Source organism: Mobula birostris, chromosome 10, assembly GCF_030028105.1.
Source record: "Mobula birostris isolate sMobBir1 chromosome 10, sMobBir1.hap1, whole genome shotgun sequence".
Taxonomy (NCBI): domain Eukaryota; kingdom Metazoa; phylum Chordata; class Chondrichthyes; order Myliobatiformes; family Myliobatidae; genus Mobula; species Mobula birostris.
The window spans coordinates 62,915,991-62,930,460 of NC_092379.1; the positions used below are offsets into that span (position 1 = coordinate 62,915,991).

Consider the following 14,470-nt stretch of genomic DNA (forward strand, 5'->3'; position numbering starts at 1 on the left):
TAACTTCATACTTACTCAACTACATAATCTGAAGGTAGTCAATCGAATCCACCAAATGAAAAGATGATATAAGGCACAAATGTGAAAATAAGGCAAAGTAAAGATTTAAACATCAAATTAAACAAATACATCATAACAGTCACAGAAACAGGTCCTTCAGCCCAAGAAACTCATTTTAACCATCAAATATCAATTTATGCCAGCATTAGGTTTATAGCCCTCTATGCCCCAGCAATTGAAGTGAACATCTAGATATTACTTAAATGTTGTGAGATTATCACATCTGCCCCCCAAGGATGTGCTTCCAGATTCTAATCAACTTCTCGGTGAAAAAGTAATTTCTCAGAGCCCCTCTAAGATTTATACCCCCCACTCTGAAATATATGTCCTCAAATTTTAGATACTTCTCCTAGGGAAAAATTTCCTGCTATCAATTTTATCAGTATCTCGTAATTTTGAATACTCAGCCTCTAAATTCCAACATTAAATTCCTCATTGCACAGAAAAAAACCTTTTCATCAGAAAATGGTTGGAATTTGGAAGCACTGCCTCAGGGGACAGTTGATACCCTCCTCTTACTTACCCCTTGAAAAGGACTTGACTCTGGACCATCAGAAAAATGTCTCCGACACCATCACTGACCTCATCTACTTTGGAGAGCTTCCATCCACTGCCACCAAACTCATAGTTCCCTTACACCACATTGCTCGTTTCTACCTCCTTTCCAAGATCTACAAACCTGACTGCCCGGGTCTCTGCCTGCTGCTGCCCCAATGAATTCATGTCTGCACACCTTTTTGCAGTCCCTCCCCACCTACATCCACAACACTTCACATGCTCTCCACCTCCTCAACAACTTTCAATTCCCTGGCCCTGACCGCCTCATTTTCACCATGGATGGATGTCCAGTCCATATACACTTCTATCCCCCATCAAGGAAGTCTCGATTCAGGGCCAAAACAGTCCTTCTAGGTGAGGCAATACTTCACCTGTGAATCTGTTGGGAGTCCTCTGTTGTATCTGTGCTCCTGATGCCTCTGCTAAAGGGTCTCCTTTACATTGGTAAGACCCGATGTAAATTGGAGGACTGCTTTGTTGAGCACCTCCACTCCATTTGCAGAAAGCAGAATTTCCTGGTAGCCAACCATTTTAATTCCTATCCCCATTCCCATATGCCAGTCCATGGCTTCCTCTTTTGTCACAATGAGGACACTCTCAGGGTGAAGGAGCAACGCCTTATATTACATCCAGGTAGCCTCCAGCCTAATGACATGAACATCAATTTGTCCTTCCAGTAAAAATAATTCTCTCATCCTTCCCTCTTCTTTTATTCCCCAGTCTGGCTTCTTACCTCTTCTCCTCACCTAACTATCATCTCTTCCTGGTGTTCCTCCTTCTTCCCTTTCTTCCATGGTCCACTCTCCTCTCCTATCAGTTTCCTTCCTCTCTAACCCTTTATCTTTCCCACCCACCTGACTTTACATATCACCTTCTGGCAAGTCCTCCTTCCCCTCCTTCACCTTTTTTTTATTCTGGTGTCTTCCTCCTTCCTTTCCAGTCCTGAAAATGGATTTCAGCCCAAAACATCGACTGTATATTCCTTTCCATAGATTATACCTGACCTGCTGAGTTCTTCCAGCATTTTGTGTGTGTGTTGCAAAAGAAACTCAATCTTTTCTCATAAGTGAAACCCTCCATCCAGGCAACATCCTGGTAAATGTGAATCCTCTCCACTGCAGTCCCATCCTTCCTACAGTATGGCAAGCAGAACTCTACACATATTTCATACATCATAGAACACTACAGCGCAAAAACTTCGTCGAGCACCTCCACTCTGTCTGCCACAACAGACAGGATCTCCTGGTAGCCACCCACTTCAACTCTGCTTCCCATTCCCATTCGGATATGTCCATACATGGCCTCCTCTACTGCCATGATGAGGCTAAACTCAGGTTTGAGGAGCAACACCTCATATACCGTCTAGGTAGTCTCCAGCCCCTTGGTATGAAAATAGAATTCTCCAACTTCCGGTAATTCCCTCCCCCTCCCTTCCCTATCCCTATTTCACTCTACCCCCACCCCCAGCTCCCTCATGGTTCCGCCTCCTTCTTCTACCACCCATTGTTTTCAGGGCTATGACGCCACCCCTTTGTCTTTCAAATTACTGGTCTATCAACTGACGCGACAAGCATTCTTCAAATCCTTCCCCATCTTTCATTCTTCAGTCCTGACGAAGGGTTCTGGCCCAAAACGTTGACTCATCATTTCTGACTGATGCTGCCCAGCCTGCTGAGTTCATCCAGCGCACTAAAAGTGTTGCTTTGATCTTTTACAGCATCTGCAGATCATTTTGTGTTTACTACAGCGCAAAAACCAATCATTCAGCTGTCACCTAACCAATGCTTTATTTAGTTATACCATAAACTCCCTTCTCTTGCGTTCTATGTCTTGGCTATTAAAAGCCAGCATCCCATAAGCCTTCTTCAGCATCTTATCTACTTGTGCCATCGCCATTATAGATCCTTAGACTTATAAACTCTAGCCCCCGTTGCTCAATATTTCCAAGGGTTCTACCCCTGTAAATGTTCTCCTCTAATTAAACCTCCCAAAGTGCACATCTAGCACTCATTCAAACTAATCCATTTGTTTCACCCATTTATGAATTGATCACAAATAGCCTGTAGCCTATGACAATCCTCCTCACCATCAACAGCACCACTGATATCTGCATGAAAATCATACCTCCAATGTGGGAATGAAGACTGGCTTCATAAATACATACACTTCTTTTTCTAATATCATTCACACTGCTAAACTGTAGTTTAGTCATGTGCAATCATGAAAGTCTAAGTTGAATTTAGGGACTAATTAAACTCCTAAAGATACAAGTTTATAAATCTGAGGAATAATAATGTAAAACAACTAATACTGATTTTCAAAAGTGATTGCAGAAAGGTGATGCTTTATAAATATCCATACCCAGCCAGCATGGTGTATAGAAGGACTCCAAGGCTCCAGATATCACATGCAGCATCATAACCCCCTCGCATAAGAACCTGTAAACAAAAACAGCAAGAGGCAATGCTGATTAATTTCAATCACAAGTAAAGGCAGCTTCATGCAAAATATCTGTACAATTTGTTTTCTGCTTCGTTATTTGAAAATGTTGATCACATGACTTTTACAGTTTGCTTTAAAGTAGTGGGGAAGTTTTCAATTTGTCTTGATATTTTTAAATCCCTAATTAGAGCCAAATTCTTTCAGGAAAATATCACATCTCCCATTTGACGATCTTCTATACTTCTTTCAAGGTCCAATCATTCCACTTCTGCTCGAAGAGACTGCTCAAATCTGGAGTAACAGTGGGTGTAAATGGGTATCAAAGGCCTGTTGGGCTAGAAGGGCCTATTACCATGTTGGATTTCTAAATAAAAATAAAAATAATTAAAAATAAAATCTGCTGGAGAAACTTAGAAGGTCAAGTAGCTAACAGTTTCCTAAGCAATGGTTATTACATGGCTCTTTAAATAATTCCGACAATTCTGCAAAATTGCATCTGGACTATGGACTTTTTCAGTCTTATGGTTTTTATATTCTGTGTTGTAGCTCATACTTTCGTTTTTTTGTGTGGGGTGAGGTCAATGTTCTAGTTGTGTTTTTGTGAGGGGGTGGGGGATTTTGGGGCCAATGTTCTTGTATTTTTTGAGTGGACGGGGGGGGAGGAGTTTGATGATCATGTTGCCTTTCTTTTGTTTATGTGTGTAAGGGTGAGTGTACCATCTCTCTTTGAACTGACTTTCATGGTTGTCTTTGTTTCGGGGCTACCTGGAGAAGAAGAATCTCAGAGTTGTATACTACATACATACTTGCTAATAAATGAACTTTTGATCCTTTCAACATCAGTTTGTCCTTGAATCTAAAATTTTGTCTGTCTTCTCCTGACCAGAGTGTACTTAAGCTTTTGCTTCAACTTCCAAACCTCACACTTGATAAAATTAAATGATATTTTTAAGCTCCTGCTGAAATAAACATATTCAGCGATTTTAAGTATATGAAAATTGTTGCATGCAAAGCAATACATCCAGGCAACAGTGCTCAAATGTCTTTTCCAAACACTAAAACTTCTGAAATTATAACATAAAACAAGAAAATATAGAACAGGAAAAAGAATCTAGTTGTCTAGAATCTGTATTAAAAAAGCATGCATTAAATGGTGCATTTCATCACTTTGGGATATTCCCATGGGTTTTAAAACCAATTAGTTATTTTAACAGTAAAAACAAATGTCAAGGACCACATCTTCACAAGGTACCGCATACAAATTGCTCCTCCGAATTATCTTCTTATTGTTCATCGGACTGCACCTTAACTTCCAATTTCACCTCTTGCTACGTTTTTACTATCAGGTCTCAGCTTCATTCCCTTAAATTCTCAATCTTCAACCATCGCCTTCACTCACTCAACCATTGCCTTCACCTCTGTGCCCACTTCTTTAGCCACGTATCTTCACCCTGCAGTTAACTCTTGTGTTATTTGGTCAGCATTTATTGCCATGTATAACTACCCTAGAGAATGTAATGGTAAGTTACCTTCTTGAACCAGTCCAGCCCTTCTGGTGAGGTTAATAAGACATTCATTTTGGGTTGGGAGTTTCAGGGTTTAGAGGCAGCAACAACGAAAAACCAGCAATGTATTTCCAAGGTGGTGTGGAACTTGGAGGAGAACCTGTAGGTAGTAATGCTCCAATGTGCATTCTGCTCTTGTCTTTCTTGGTCATACAGGTAACAGACACAGGAGATGCTGTTGGACTAGTCTGAATGAGCAACTGCTAAACACATTGTCTATGGTTCACACTGTATGCCAGTAGTAGAGCAAATTAATTTTCAGGGTGGTTGATGGAATGCTGATGCTAGCACTGCTTTGTCTCTATGCTGTTAAGTTTCTTGAGCATTACTGATGTTGCACTCACATAAGCCAGTATTCCACCAAACCGTTTATTTATGCCTTGTCAAGAAGTGAAATACTTGCTTCAGAACATTCATCTTGCAACCACTATACTTATATGGCTAATCCAGATAGGTTTTTGGCCAACAATGATCACTCCCTTTCCGCCTCACCAAGATGGTGAGGGTGGTGGTAATGAACATCAAGGGTACGTGGTTCTCAAAGCACTTGAAAACTCTCCTTCTACCCTCTCAGCCTCTTTAAATATTTTTCCATTGCTGGTGTGACTTCTCTCTAATTAACCATATCTAAACCTGTACCAATATATTACCTACTCCCAAACCATCATTAAACCACTGATAAAGTTGATACTATTGTCTAGCAATCACAGATATTGCAGATCTTCCACTTGTCCCCTTGCTTTCTCCCCTTTCTTTGAAACTTTAATTTTGTTAATTTCTAAGTTTTCTAATTTCTAAAATTGCTGTAGCTGCATCTGCTGAGTATTCCAAGCATTTTCTGTTTTGTACATCAATCTCTTGATTGGATGTAGACCATGCTTTGTTTCAGTTTTATTCAGGTCTCCTGTTCACGTTTTTACCCTCAGCACATTGCTGACTGTATCAAGAGCACTTCCTGCCTCTGCTTGAAAAGTTCAACCTTCAAGCTAATTTCTACTTTTCTCTCATTTTCATTTGGCCTTTCACTAACTTTCTCCTTTCATAACTTTTCCATCACCATTTTAGGAAAATGACAGACTACTAACTGCTACCAAATGCAAGCCTACTCTCTCACACTGTTTCTCTTCCACCATCCTTCTTCTTTGAGGTACCTTGTCCATTCCTCTTATCCGTTTCTCCAAGGAATCTGCTTTCACAATGCTACACATGTACCAAATACTATGTGGATTTGTCTCCAACCAGGCCATCGACTGCACCCGTTTCCATTTCCTTCCCTCACTGCTCCTTTCCCGGCCCAAAATCAGGTCAAGACCATCGTTGTCCTCAAATTATATTCCATCAACTTCCTGTTTCCACAGATCGCCTTCTACACATTTCATCAACTCCAATATGCTATCATTACTAGAAGCACAGTAAGCACTACTCCGAGCTTTTCAAAGAGCTGTTATCACTGGGACAAAGCTTCATATCTCTGTCTCCACCAACACACATTCCTCTCCCCACAGCACCAATGCAACCCAGGCTTTTTATCTCTTCATTCCCACAGCAGTTTTCCATATATCGTGGATTCCACTTAATTGACCCATCTGTTAATCAACAGCCATTTATTAGCGACACTATGCCACTTAACTGAGGCAGGAGAATGTTGCCGAACAGCTTCTAACTAGTGTTAGTCACGTGCACTTGCATGGGTGTTAGGCATTACACCGTGCTTACAGTGATCAGTTTTTAAATATCGGCAGTCGTGTGTGTTTGTGTTCAAAAAGCAACTTTTGTCACTGATAGTTGGTGAGAAATAAGCATTAAGACAATTTGGAACTGTTTTGCTCACCGTGGCTTCAAACACTCAGGCTTGGAGATGTCAGAAGCAGCTGGGAGTGAAAAGGAATCAATTTCACTACTTCCACAAGTTAGAAATTATAAAAGATATTGAAAATCATCTTGAATGTTACAATGTAAATGAAAGTTTGGAGAATGCAATCGTCTAAAGCATTGTATGAAGCCAGTCCATTATTTGGACTAGGTATCAGCGCTGATTTTGTTCATTTTCAATCAACAGAAAACAACAGATGAATTCCTCTGTCAATAACTATTTGGAACTAATACATTTTTATAGTATTGTAGAGCTATTTGTAGTGTTCTAATCTGCCTTGCATTTTATTTAAATACATAGTTACTCAGTTAAATGGTAGTTTGTCTTTTTTATACCTTTTAGTTATTTTCACGAGACTCTGCCGAATTGGGTAGCCACTTAATTAGGACAAAATGTACTGGTCCCCATATGTTCCAATTAACTGGAATCCACTGTACTTTTTCCAGGTAAGTCAGTAATTTATAAGTACTTTTAATATAGTATTCACAGTTTAATATGCTCATCTCGAAAAGAGGTTCTAAGAAAATTACAGGCTTCTGATTGCCCGTCACTTAATTCTCCATCCCACCTTGAGCATAGCTGCTTATGTGGTGTGACAAGAATACACATAGATGTTAGCTGTCCTGTGTGATCAGCAGTTGGTCTGCTACCTGTCTTCGGGAGAGAGAGAGAGAGAGAGAGAGAGAGAGAGAGAGAGAGAGAGAGAGAGAGAGAGAGAGAGATAAGGAAGACAATGGAGCAGCATTTGGAGATGTGTAATGAAGGGACGGGAGAGAGAGCTGTCTAGAGCGGCTCCCCCTTTGAACCCTGAACTGTTTGAAGTGATGGACAGGTGATACCCCAGCAGGGGGATAAAAAGGGACAGGTTTGCCAAGGCAGGACACATACGACACACGACACCACGAGGTAACGAGACGGTGTGGAAGCGGTGCCCCCCCCGCAAGTCGGCGGGAGTCGTTTGGAAGGCTGGTTGCGGAACCAAGCCATAGACACACAGGGTGGAAAGGTACGATCAGCGGGAACCCGGTGTGTGTCCACCCTTGCTTGGGTGCCAGGTTCACTGCAGAGGATCGACCGCATCTGGAGGAGGGATCACAGTCGGTGACCCCAGATGACATCACAAAGGACTCGCCCGAAAGCTGCTTGTGAGCAATATCGCAGGTCTGTGTGTGGAAGCCGTTTTGAATGATCATTCGTTTTGCTCTCTCTCTCCTTCCCCCCACATTGTCCATCGCCACGGCAACAATTACTGCGAACTGAACTAAATTGGACTGAACTTTGCGTCACTTTGAAATTGGTCATTTACCCCTAGACAACGATAGAGCTTGATTGATCCTGTTATCTTAATTCTGTGCACATGTGTGTTTATCATTGCTGAACTGTTGCATTTATTATCCTTTCGATTACTGTGTTGCTTGTTTCTTTAATAAAACTTTCTTAGTTCTAGTAATCCAGACTCCAACTGAGTGATCCATTTCTGCTGGTTTGGCAACCCAGTTACGGGGTACGTAACAGTGGTTACAGTGAAACATAATGCAAATAAGAACAACACCACATCTTCTGATTAAACACAATACAACTCAACTCATTATTTCTAGCTGTTTATTTCCAGCAGTTTGTTTCCATTGAGAATTCTAGCATCCTTTGGTAAAGTTAGAAAATGATTCAGCTATAACCTTGTCCAAATCAATTTATTCTTTTTACTTATTCCCACCAAACCCTCTTTCATCTAGTACTTCAGTTCATTAACTTACTTCAACCTTGTCTACCTTGAATCTTATTACATTGTTTTGTTTATTGTCTCCTTCCTTTATTTTGTATATTTTACTTCTAACTTTTCTAAATTTTCTTTTCACAGATCTTGTCTAATATGTACCAAGTTGCAGAGTTTTATGTTAGATCTAATTCAGATTTCTAGTACATCCACTTATGTGTTTGCTAGTTTTATATTAAATGATAATCAAAGTTGCAATACCCAGCAGATAATTTGCACGCAGCAAGATTCCACAAACAATTTGATGAAAACCAAATCTTCTTGGAGCAAGACGCCAAGAGTGAAGGCGTAAGCAATCTCGGAGAGAAGACATTTTATTTTACACTGCTCCGCGAAAAGAGGCTAGACTACGCAGGTGCGTGACGTCGAGCACCAAAGGTTTAAAAAAAGACCACCATATACAGCAGGCAGCAGAGTGACAGGGAGCAGAATGGGACGGTTTTGGCTCAACAGGCTTCGGCGTGAACAGGCAGAGGAGAAGGAAGGTTCCAGTAAGTTTTGTTTTGTTTGTTTAGAGTAGAGAATGCCAGGCAGGATGTTGGAATGCTCCTCTTGCAGGATGTGGGAAGTCAGGGAGATCTCTGGTGTCCCTGACAACGACACCTGCAAGAAGTGCATCCAGCTGCAGCTCCTAACAAACCACGTTAGGGAACTGGAGCAGGAGCTGAATGACCTGCGGATCATTCGGGAGAATGAGGTGTTTACAGATAGTAGCTTCAGGGAGGTAGTTACACCAAAGGAACAGCGCACAGGTAATTGGGTTACTGTCAGGCGAGGGAAGGGGAAAGGGCAGACAGAGCAGGGTTCCCCTGTGGCCATTCCCCTGAACAAGTATACTAATTTGGATACTACTGGGGGGATGATTTACCTGGGACAAGCTGCGGCAGCCGGATCTCTGGCACTGAGTCTGGTTTTGCAGTGAAGAAGGGAGGGTGGAAGAGGAGGAGAGCAGTAGTGATAGGGGACTTGATAGTTAGAGGTACAGAAAGGAGGTTCTGTGGTCGTGACAGACACTCCCGGATGGTTTGTTGCCTCACTGGTGCCAGGGTCAAGGATGTCTCTGATCGCATGCACAGCATTCTGAAGTGGGAGGGTGATCAGCCAGATGCCATGGTTCACATCGGTACCAATGATGTAGGAAGAAAGAGTGAGGAGGTCCTGGAGAGTGAGTATAGAGAGCTTGGTAGGAAGTTGAAAAGCAGGACCTCGAGGGTGGTAATCTCAGGACTGCTACCTCTGCTACATGCCAGTGAGAGTAAGAAGAAGATGCTCTAGCGGATGAACACGTGGCTGAGGAACTGGTGTAGGGGGCAGGGTTTCAGATTTCAGGATCATTGGGACCTCTTCTGGGGCAGGTGGGACCTGTACAAGAGAGACGGGTTACACCTGAACTACAAAGGGACCAATATCCTTGCAGGGAGGTTTGTTAGTGCTATTGGGGAGGGCTTAAACTAGATTTGCAGGGGGATGGGAACCAGAGTGCCAGAGCAGATAGTGGAGCGGGGGTGAAAATAAATGATGTTAGAAGTTCATGCAAAGTCACAAATAGAAGGGCTGAGTGTGGTGGTAATAATCTTCTGAGGTGTGTCTATTTCAATGCAAGGAGAATTGTGGGGAAGGCTGATGAGCTGAGGGCGTGGATTGACACTTGGAATTACGACATTATAGCCATTAGTGAAACTTGGCTACAGGAGGGCCAGGACTAGCAGCTTAATGTTCCAGGGTTCCGATGTTTCAGACGTGATAGAGGCAGAGGAATGAAGGACGGGGTGGGGGGGGGGGGGGGGTGGTGGCGGCATTGCTAGTAGGGAAAATGTTACAGCAGTGCTCAGGCAGGACAGATTTGAGGCTTGTCTACCGAGGCCATATGGGTGGAGCTGAGAAACAGGAAAGGTATGGCCACATTAATGGGGTTGTATTATAGACCACACAATAGTCAGTGAGAATTGGAGGAGCAAATCTGCAGAGAGATAGCAGACAACTGCAGGAAACATAAAGTTGTGATAGTAGGGGATTTTAATTTTCCGCATATTTATTGGGAATCCCATACTGTTAAAGGTCTAGAGGGGTCAGAGCTTGTAAAATGGATTCAGGAAAGTTTTCTAAATCAATATATAGAGGTACCAACAAGAGAAGATGCAATATTAGATCTCCTATTAGGAAACGAGTTAGGACAGGTGACGGAAGTGTGTGTAAGGGAACACTTTGGTTCCAGTGATCATAACACCATTAGTTTCAACTTGAGCATGGATAAAGATAGATCTGGTCCTCAGATTGAGGTTCTAAACTGGAAAAAGGCCAAATTTGAAGAAATGAGAAAGGATCTAAAAAGCATAGATTGGGACAGGTTGTTCTCTGGCAAGGATGTGATTGGTAAATGGGAGGCCTTCAAAGGAGAAATTTTGAGAGTGCAGAGTTTGTATGTTTCTGTCAGGATTAAAGGCAAAGTGAAGAATAAGGAACCTTGGTTCTCAAGGGATATTGGAACTCTGATAATTTAGTGTGCATGCACCGGTCGTGCATGCAGCCTGGTACAGCTGTTCCGATCTATTCTTACTTTCTTCTTCTTACTTTTTAATTTACGTTACTTTTTGTATTTTTCTTCTCACAGTAACACGTCGAAGTTGCACCCTCTCTAACATGCTGGTAGAGAATTTTATTTGGGTTTTCTTTAGCGCTGGAAATGGTTACATCCCAACATGCTTGTCAGAAGCAAGGTCGCATTGTGTATTTCACGGACCAGCAAAGACCAGCCGGCTTAGCGAACGGAGCGGTGGACACCCTGCTGAAATCCGGAGGAAAACACACACAGTGGGATCACAAAGCCGAGGAAAGAGGACTGGGTCGAGACAACAGAGACTTTTGGAGAAGAGGAGTTCGGTGGGTAATACCATTCCGACTGACCGGAAGTGCACTGAGAGCGGTAAGCGTAAAGGAGTTCGGTGCTTACTGTTCTGGCTAACAACGGACGGTGCAATCCAGGGCATATTACAATCGAGGAACGTGTTTGCAGACTGGATATTGAACTTTTTACTGTTGGACTTCGGCCACATTGCACCGTGATACAACACTTGGCGGCACGGAAGGTCGTTCCTGCCTGTGGCCATCGAACGTGCAACTCCTCCTGTGAAGGGTCAGACACCCTGAGCGAATAGACTGGTCCTGGACTTATTTTCCATCTGGCATAGTTTGCATTTTGGTGTTTGATTGTTGGGGTTTTTTGTATTGCTATATTTACGCTCTATTCTTGGTTGCTGCGGCTGTAACGAAACCAAATTTCCCTCGGGATTAATAAAGTATATCTATCTATCTATAAAGAAGAAAAGAGAGATGTATGACATGTATAGGAAACGGAGCAAATAAGGTGCTTGAGGAGAATAAAAAGTGTGAAAAAAAATACTTAAGAAAGAAATCAGGAGGGCTAAAAGAAGACATGAGGTTGCTTTGGCAGTCAAGGTGAAGAATAATCCAACGAGCTTCTACAGGTACATTAAGAGCAAAAGGAAAGTAAGGGATAAAATTGGTCCTCTTGAAGATCAGAGTGGTCGGTTATGTATGGAAACAAAAGAAATGGGGGAGATCTTAAATGTTTTTTTTTGCATCTGTATTTACTAAGGAAACTGGCATGGAGTCAATGGAAATAAGGCAAACAAGTCGTGAGGTCATAGAACCTATACAGATTGAAGAGGAGGAGGTGCTTGCTATCTTGAGGCAAATCAGAGTAGATAAATCCCCAGGACCTGACAGGGCATTCCCTTGGACCTTGAAGGAGACTACTGTTGAAACGGCAGGGGCCCTGGCAGATATATTAAAAATGTTGGTATCTACGGGTGAGGTGCCGGAGGATTGGAGGATAGCTCATGTTGTTCCGTTGTTTAAAAAACGCTCTAAAAGTAATCCAGGAAATTGACGTCAGTAGTAGGTAAGTTATTGGAAGGAGTACTAAGAGATAGGATCTACAAGTATTTAGATAGGCAGGGACTTATTAGGGAGAGTCAACATGGCCTTGTGCATGGTAGGTCATGTTTAACAAATCTGTTCGAGTTTTTCGAGGAGGTTACCAGGAAAGTGGATGAAGGGAAGGCAGAGGATGTTGTCTACATGGACTTCAGCAAGGCCCTTGACAAGGTCCTGCACGGGAGGTTAGTTAGGAAGATTCAGTCGCTAGGTATGCATGGAGAGGTAGTAAGTTGGATTAGACATTAGCTCAATGGAAGAAGCCAGAGAGTGGTAGTGGAGGATTGCTTCTCTGACTAGAGGCCTGTGACTAGTGGTGTGCCACAGGGATCAGTGCCGGGTCCATTGTTATTTGTCATCTATATCAATCATCTGGATGATAATGTGGAAAGTTGGATCAGTAAATTTGCTGATGATACAAAGATTGGAGGTGCAGTGGACAGTGAGGAAGGTTTTCAGAGCCTGCAGAGGGACTTGGACCAGCTGGAAAAATGGGCTGAAAAATGGCAGATGGAGTTTAATACAGGCAAGTGTGAGGTATTGCACTTTGGAAGGACAAACCAAGGTAGAACATACAGGGTAAATGGTAAGGCACTGAGGAGTGCAGTAGAACAGAGGGATCTGGGAATACAGATACAAAATTCCCTAAAAGTGGCGTCACAGGTAGATAGGGTCGTAAGGAGAGCTTTTGGTATATTGGCCTTTATAAATCAAAGTATTATAAGTGTTGGAATGTTATGGTGAGGTTGAATAAGGCATTGGTGAGGCCGAAATTGGAGTATTGTGTGCAGCTTTGGTCACCAAATTACAGGAAGGATATTAATAAGGTTGAAAGAGTGCAGAGAAGGTTTACAAGGATGTTGCCGGGACTTTATTCCCTGGAGCGTAGAAAAATGAGGGGCGATTTGATAGGGGTATATAAAATTATGATGGGTATAGATAGAGTGAATGAAAGCAGGCTTTTTCCACTGAGGCTAGGGGAGAAAAAACACAGAGGACATGGGTTAAGGGTGAAGGGGGAAAAGTTTAAAGGGAACATGGTGGGGGGGCTTCTTCACACAAAGAGTGGTGGGAGTGTGGAATGAGCTGCCAGATGAAGTGGTAAATGCAGGCTCACTTTTAACATTTAAGAAAAACTTGGACAGGTACATAGATGAGAGGTGTATGGAAGAATATGGTCCAGGTGCAGGTCAGTGGGACTAGGCAGAAAAATGGTTCGGCACAGCCAAGAAGGGCCAAAAGGCCTGTTTCTGTGCTGTAATGTTCTATGGTTCAATGTACAATGTCCCTTAATTCAGTGTTTTGACAGCAGGGTTTCTGAAACCTCAGTGAACAAGATTAACAACAATGACAAAGAGAAAGCTGAGTTAATTAAAGCAGAAAGATTGAGTGAGGTGAATCAGAAGGTTAGGATAAATGTTTAAATTATTACAACCGCTAAATGTTTAACAATTCATTACCTAAAAGAAAGTGATGCATCAGATTAAACAACAGATCTCTGAGCCAGAAAATTAAGGGCCATATATTTCCAATTACCTAGTTGTTTTCCGGGTGCTCAGGCTCCTAATTATGAAACCTAACTTTTGACAGCAAGTTTAATTGTCTATTAACTTGCGAATCTGGAAAGCTTTCAGAAAGAAAGTGGTGGCTGAAGACAAGATTGAAGACTGTGGAAGACTTATGGTGGAGCAGCATAAGGTAATCAGCAGCTTCCAATATTCACCATTCATGTATCTCTTCATTCTCTAAACTTAACAGTCAACTTGCAAACATGCAATTATTTTACAGGAAAATTCATCCCAATGTATTTTGATGATGTCAGTTGAGGGATAAATTTCAGTCAGTAGTCAGTATAGGGCGCCACAATAGCATGGTGGTTAGTGTGATGCTATTCGAGCTCAGGGCGTTGCTAAGAACTCAAGTTTCCTCCCATAGTCCGAAGACATACTGATTAGTAGGTTAATTGATCACTGTAAATTCTCCTGTGAGTAGTCTAGGGTTAAATATGTGGATTGCTGGGCAGTGTGGCTGATTGGGCTGAAAGGGCCTGTTCTATGCTGTACCTCTAAATAAACAGTAATTGGGAAGAACATTCCTCCTCTTCCTCACTTGGCATGATGGGAAGTTTCTAATTGAGTGCAAAGATTAGACCTCTGGGACCAACAGAACTCAATCTGAAGAACAGCATCTTTTTTACTGCAGCATCATTTTTAGTACTGTATAGAATTTGCTCCCTGAACT

At 42.2% G+C, this 14,470-nt stretch overlaps 1 protein-coding gene across 5 annotated transcripts in view; it reads right to left on the bottom strand.

The window, feature by feature from the left end:
* Nucleotides 1–14,470, bottom strand: part of rps6kal (ribosomal protein S6 kinase a, like) — a 168,910-nt gene that overhangs the window by 34,263 nt on the left and 120,177 nt on the right. For all 5 annotated transcript variants that reach the window (XR_011887512.1, XM_072270358.1, XM_072270359.1 and 2 more), the window contains one exon: nt 2,980–3,056. Coding sequence is in view for 4 of the 5 variants with exons in the window: in XM_072270358.1 (XP_072126459.1) it covers nt 2,980–3,056 (77 nt within the window). In the remaining variant the exon portion in view is untranslated. The remainder of the gene's footprint in view (nt 1–2,979; nt 3,057–14,470) is intronic.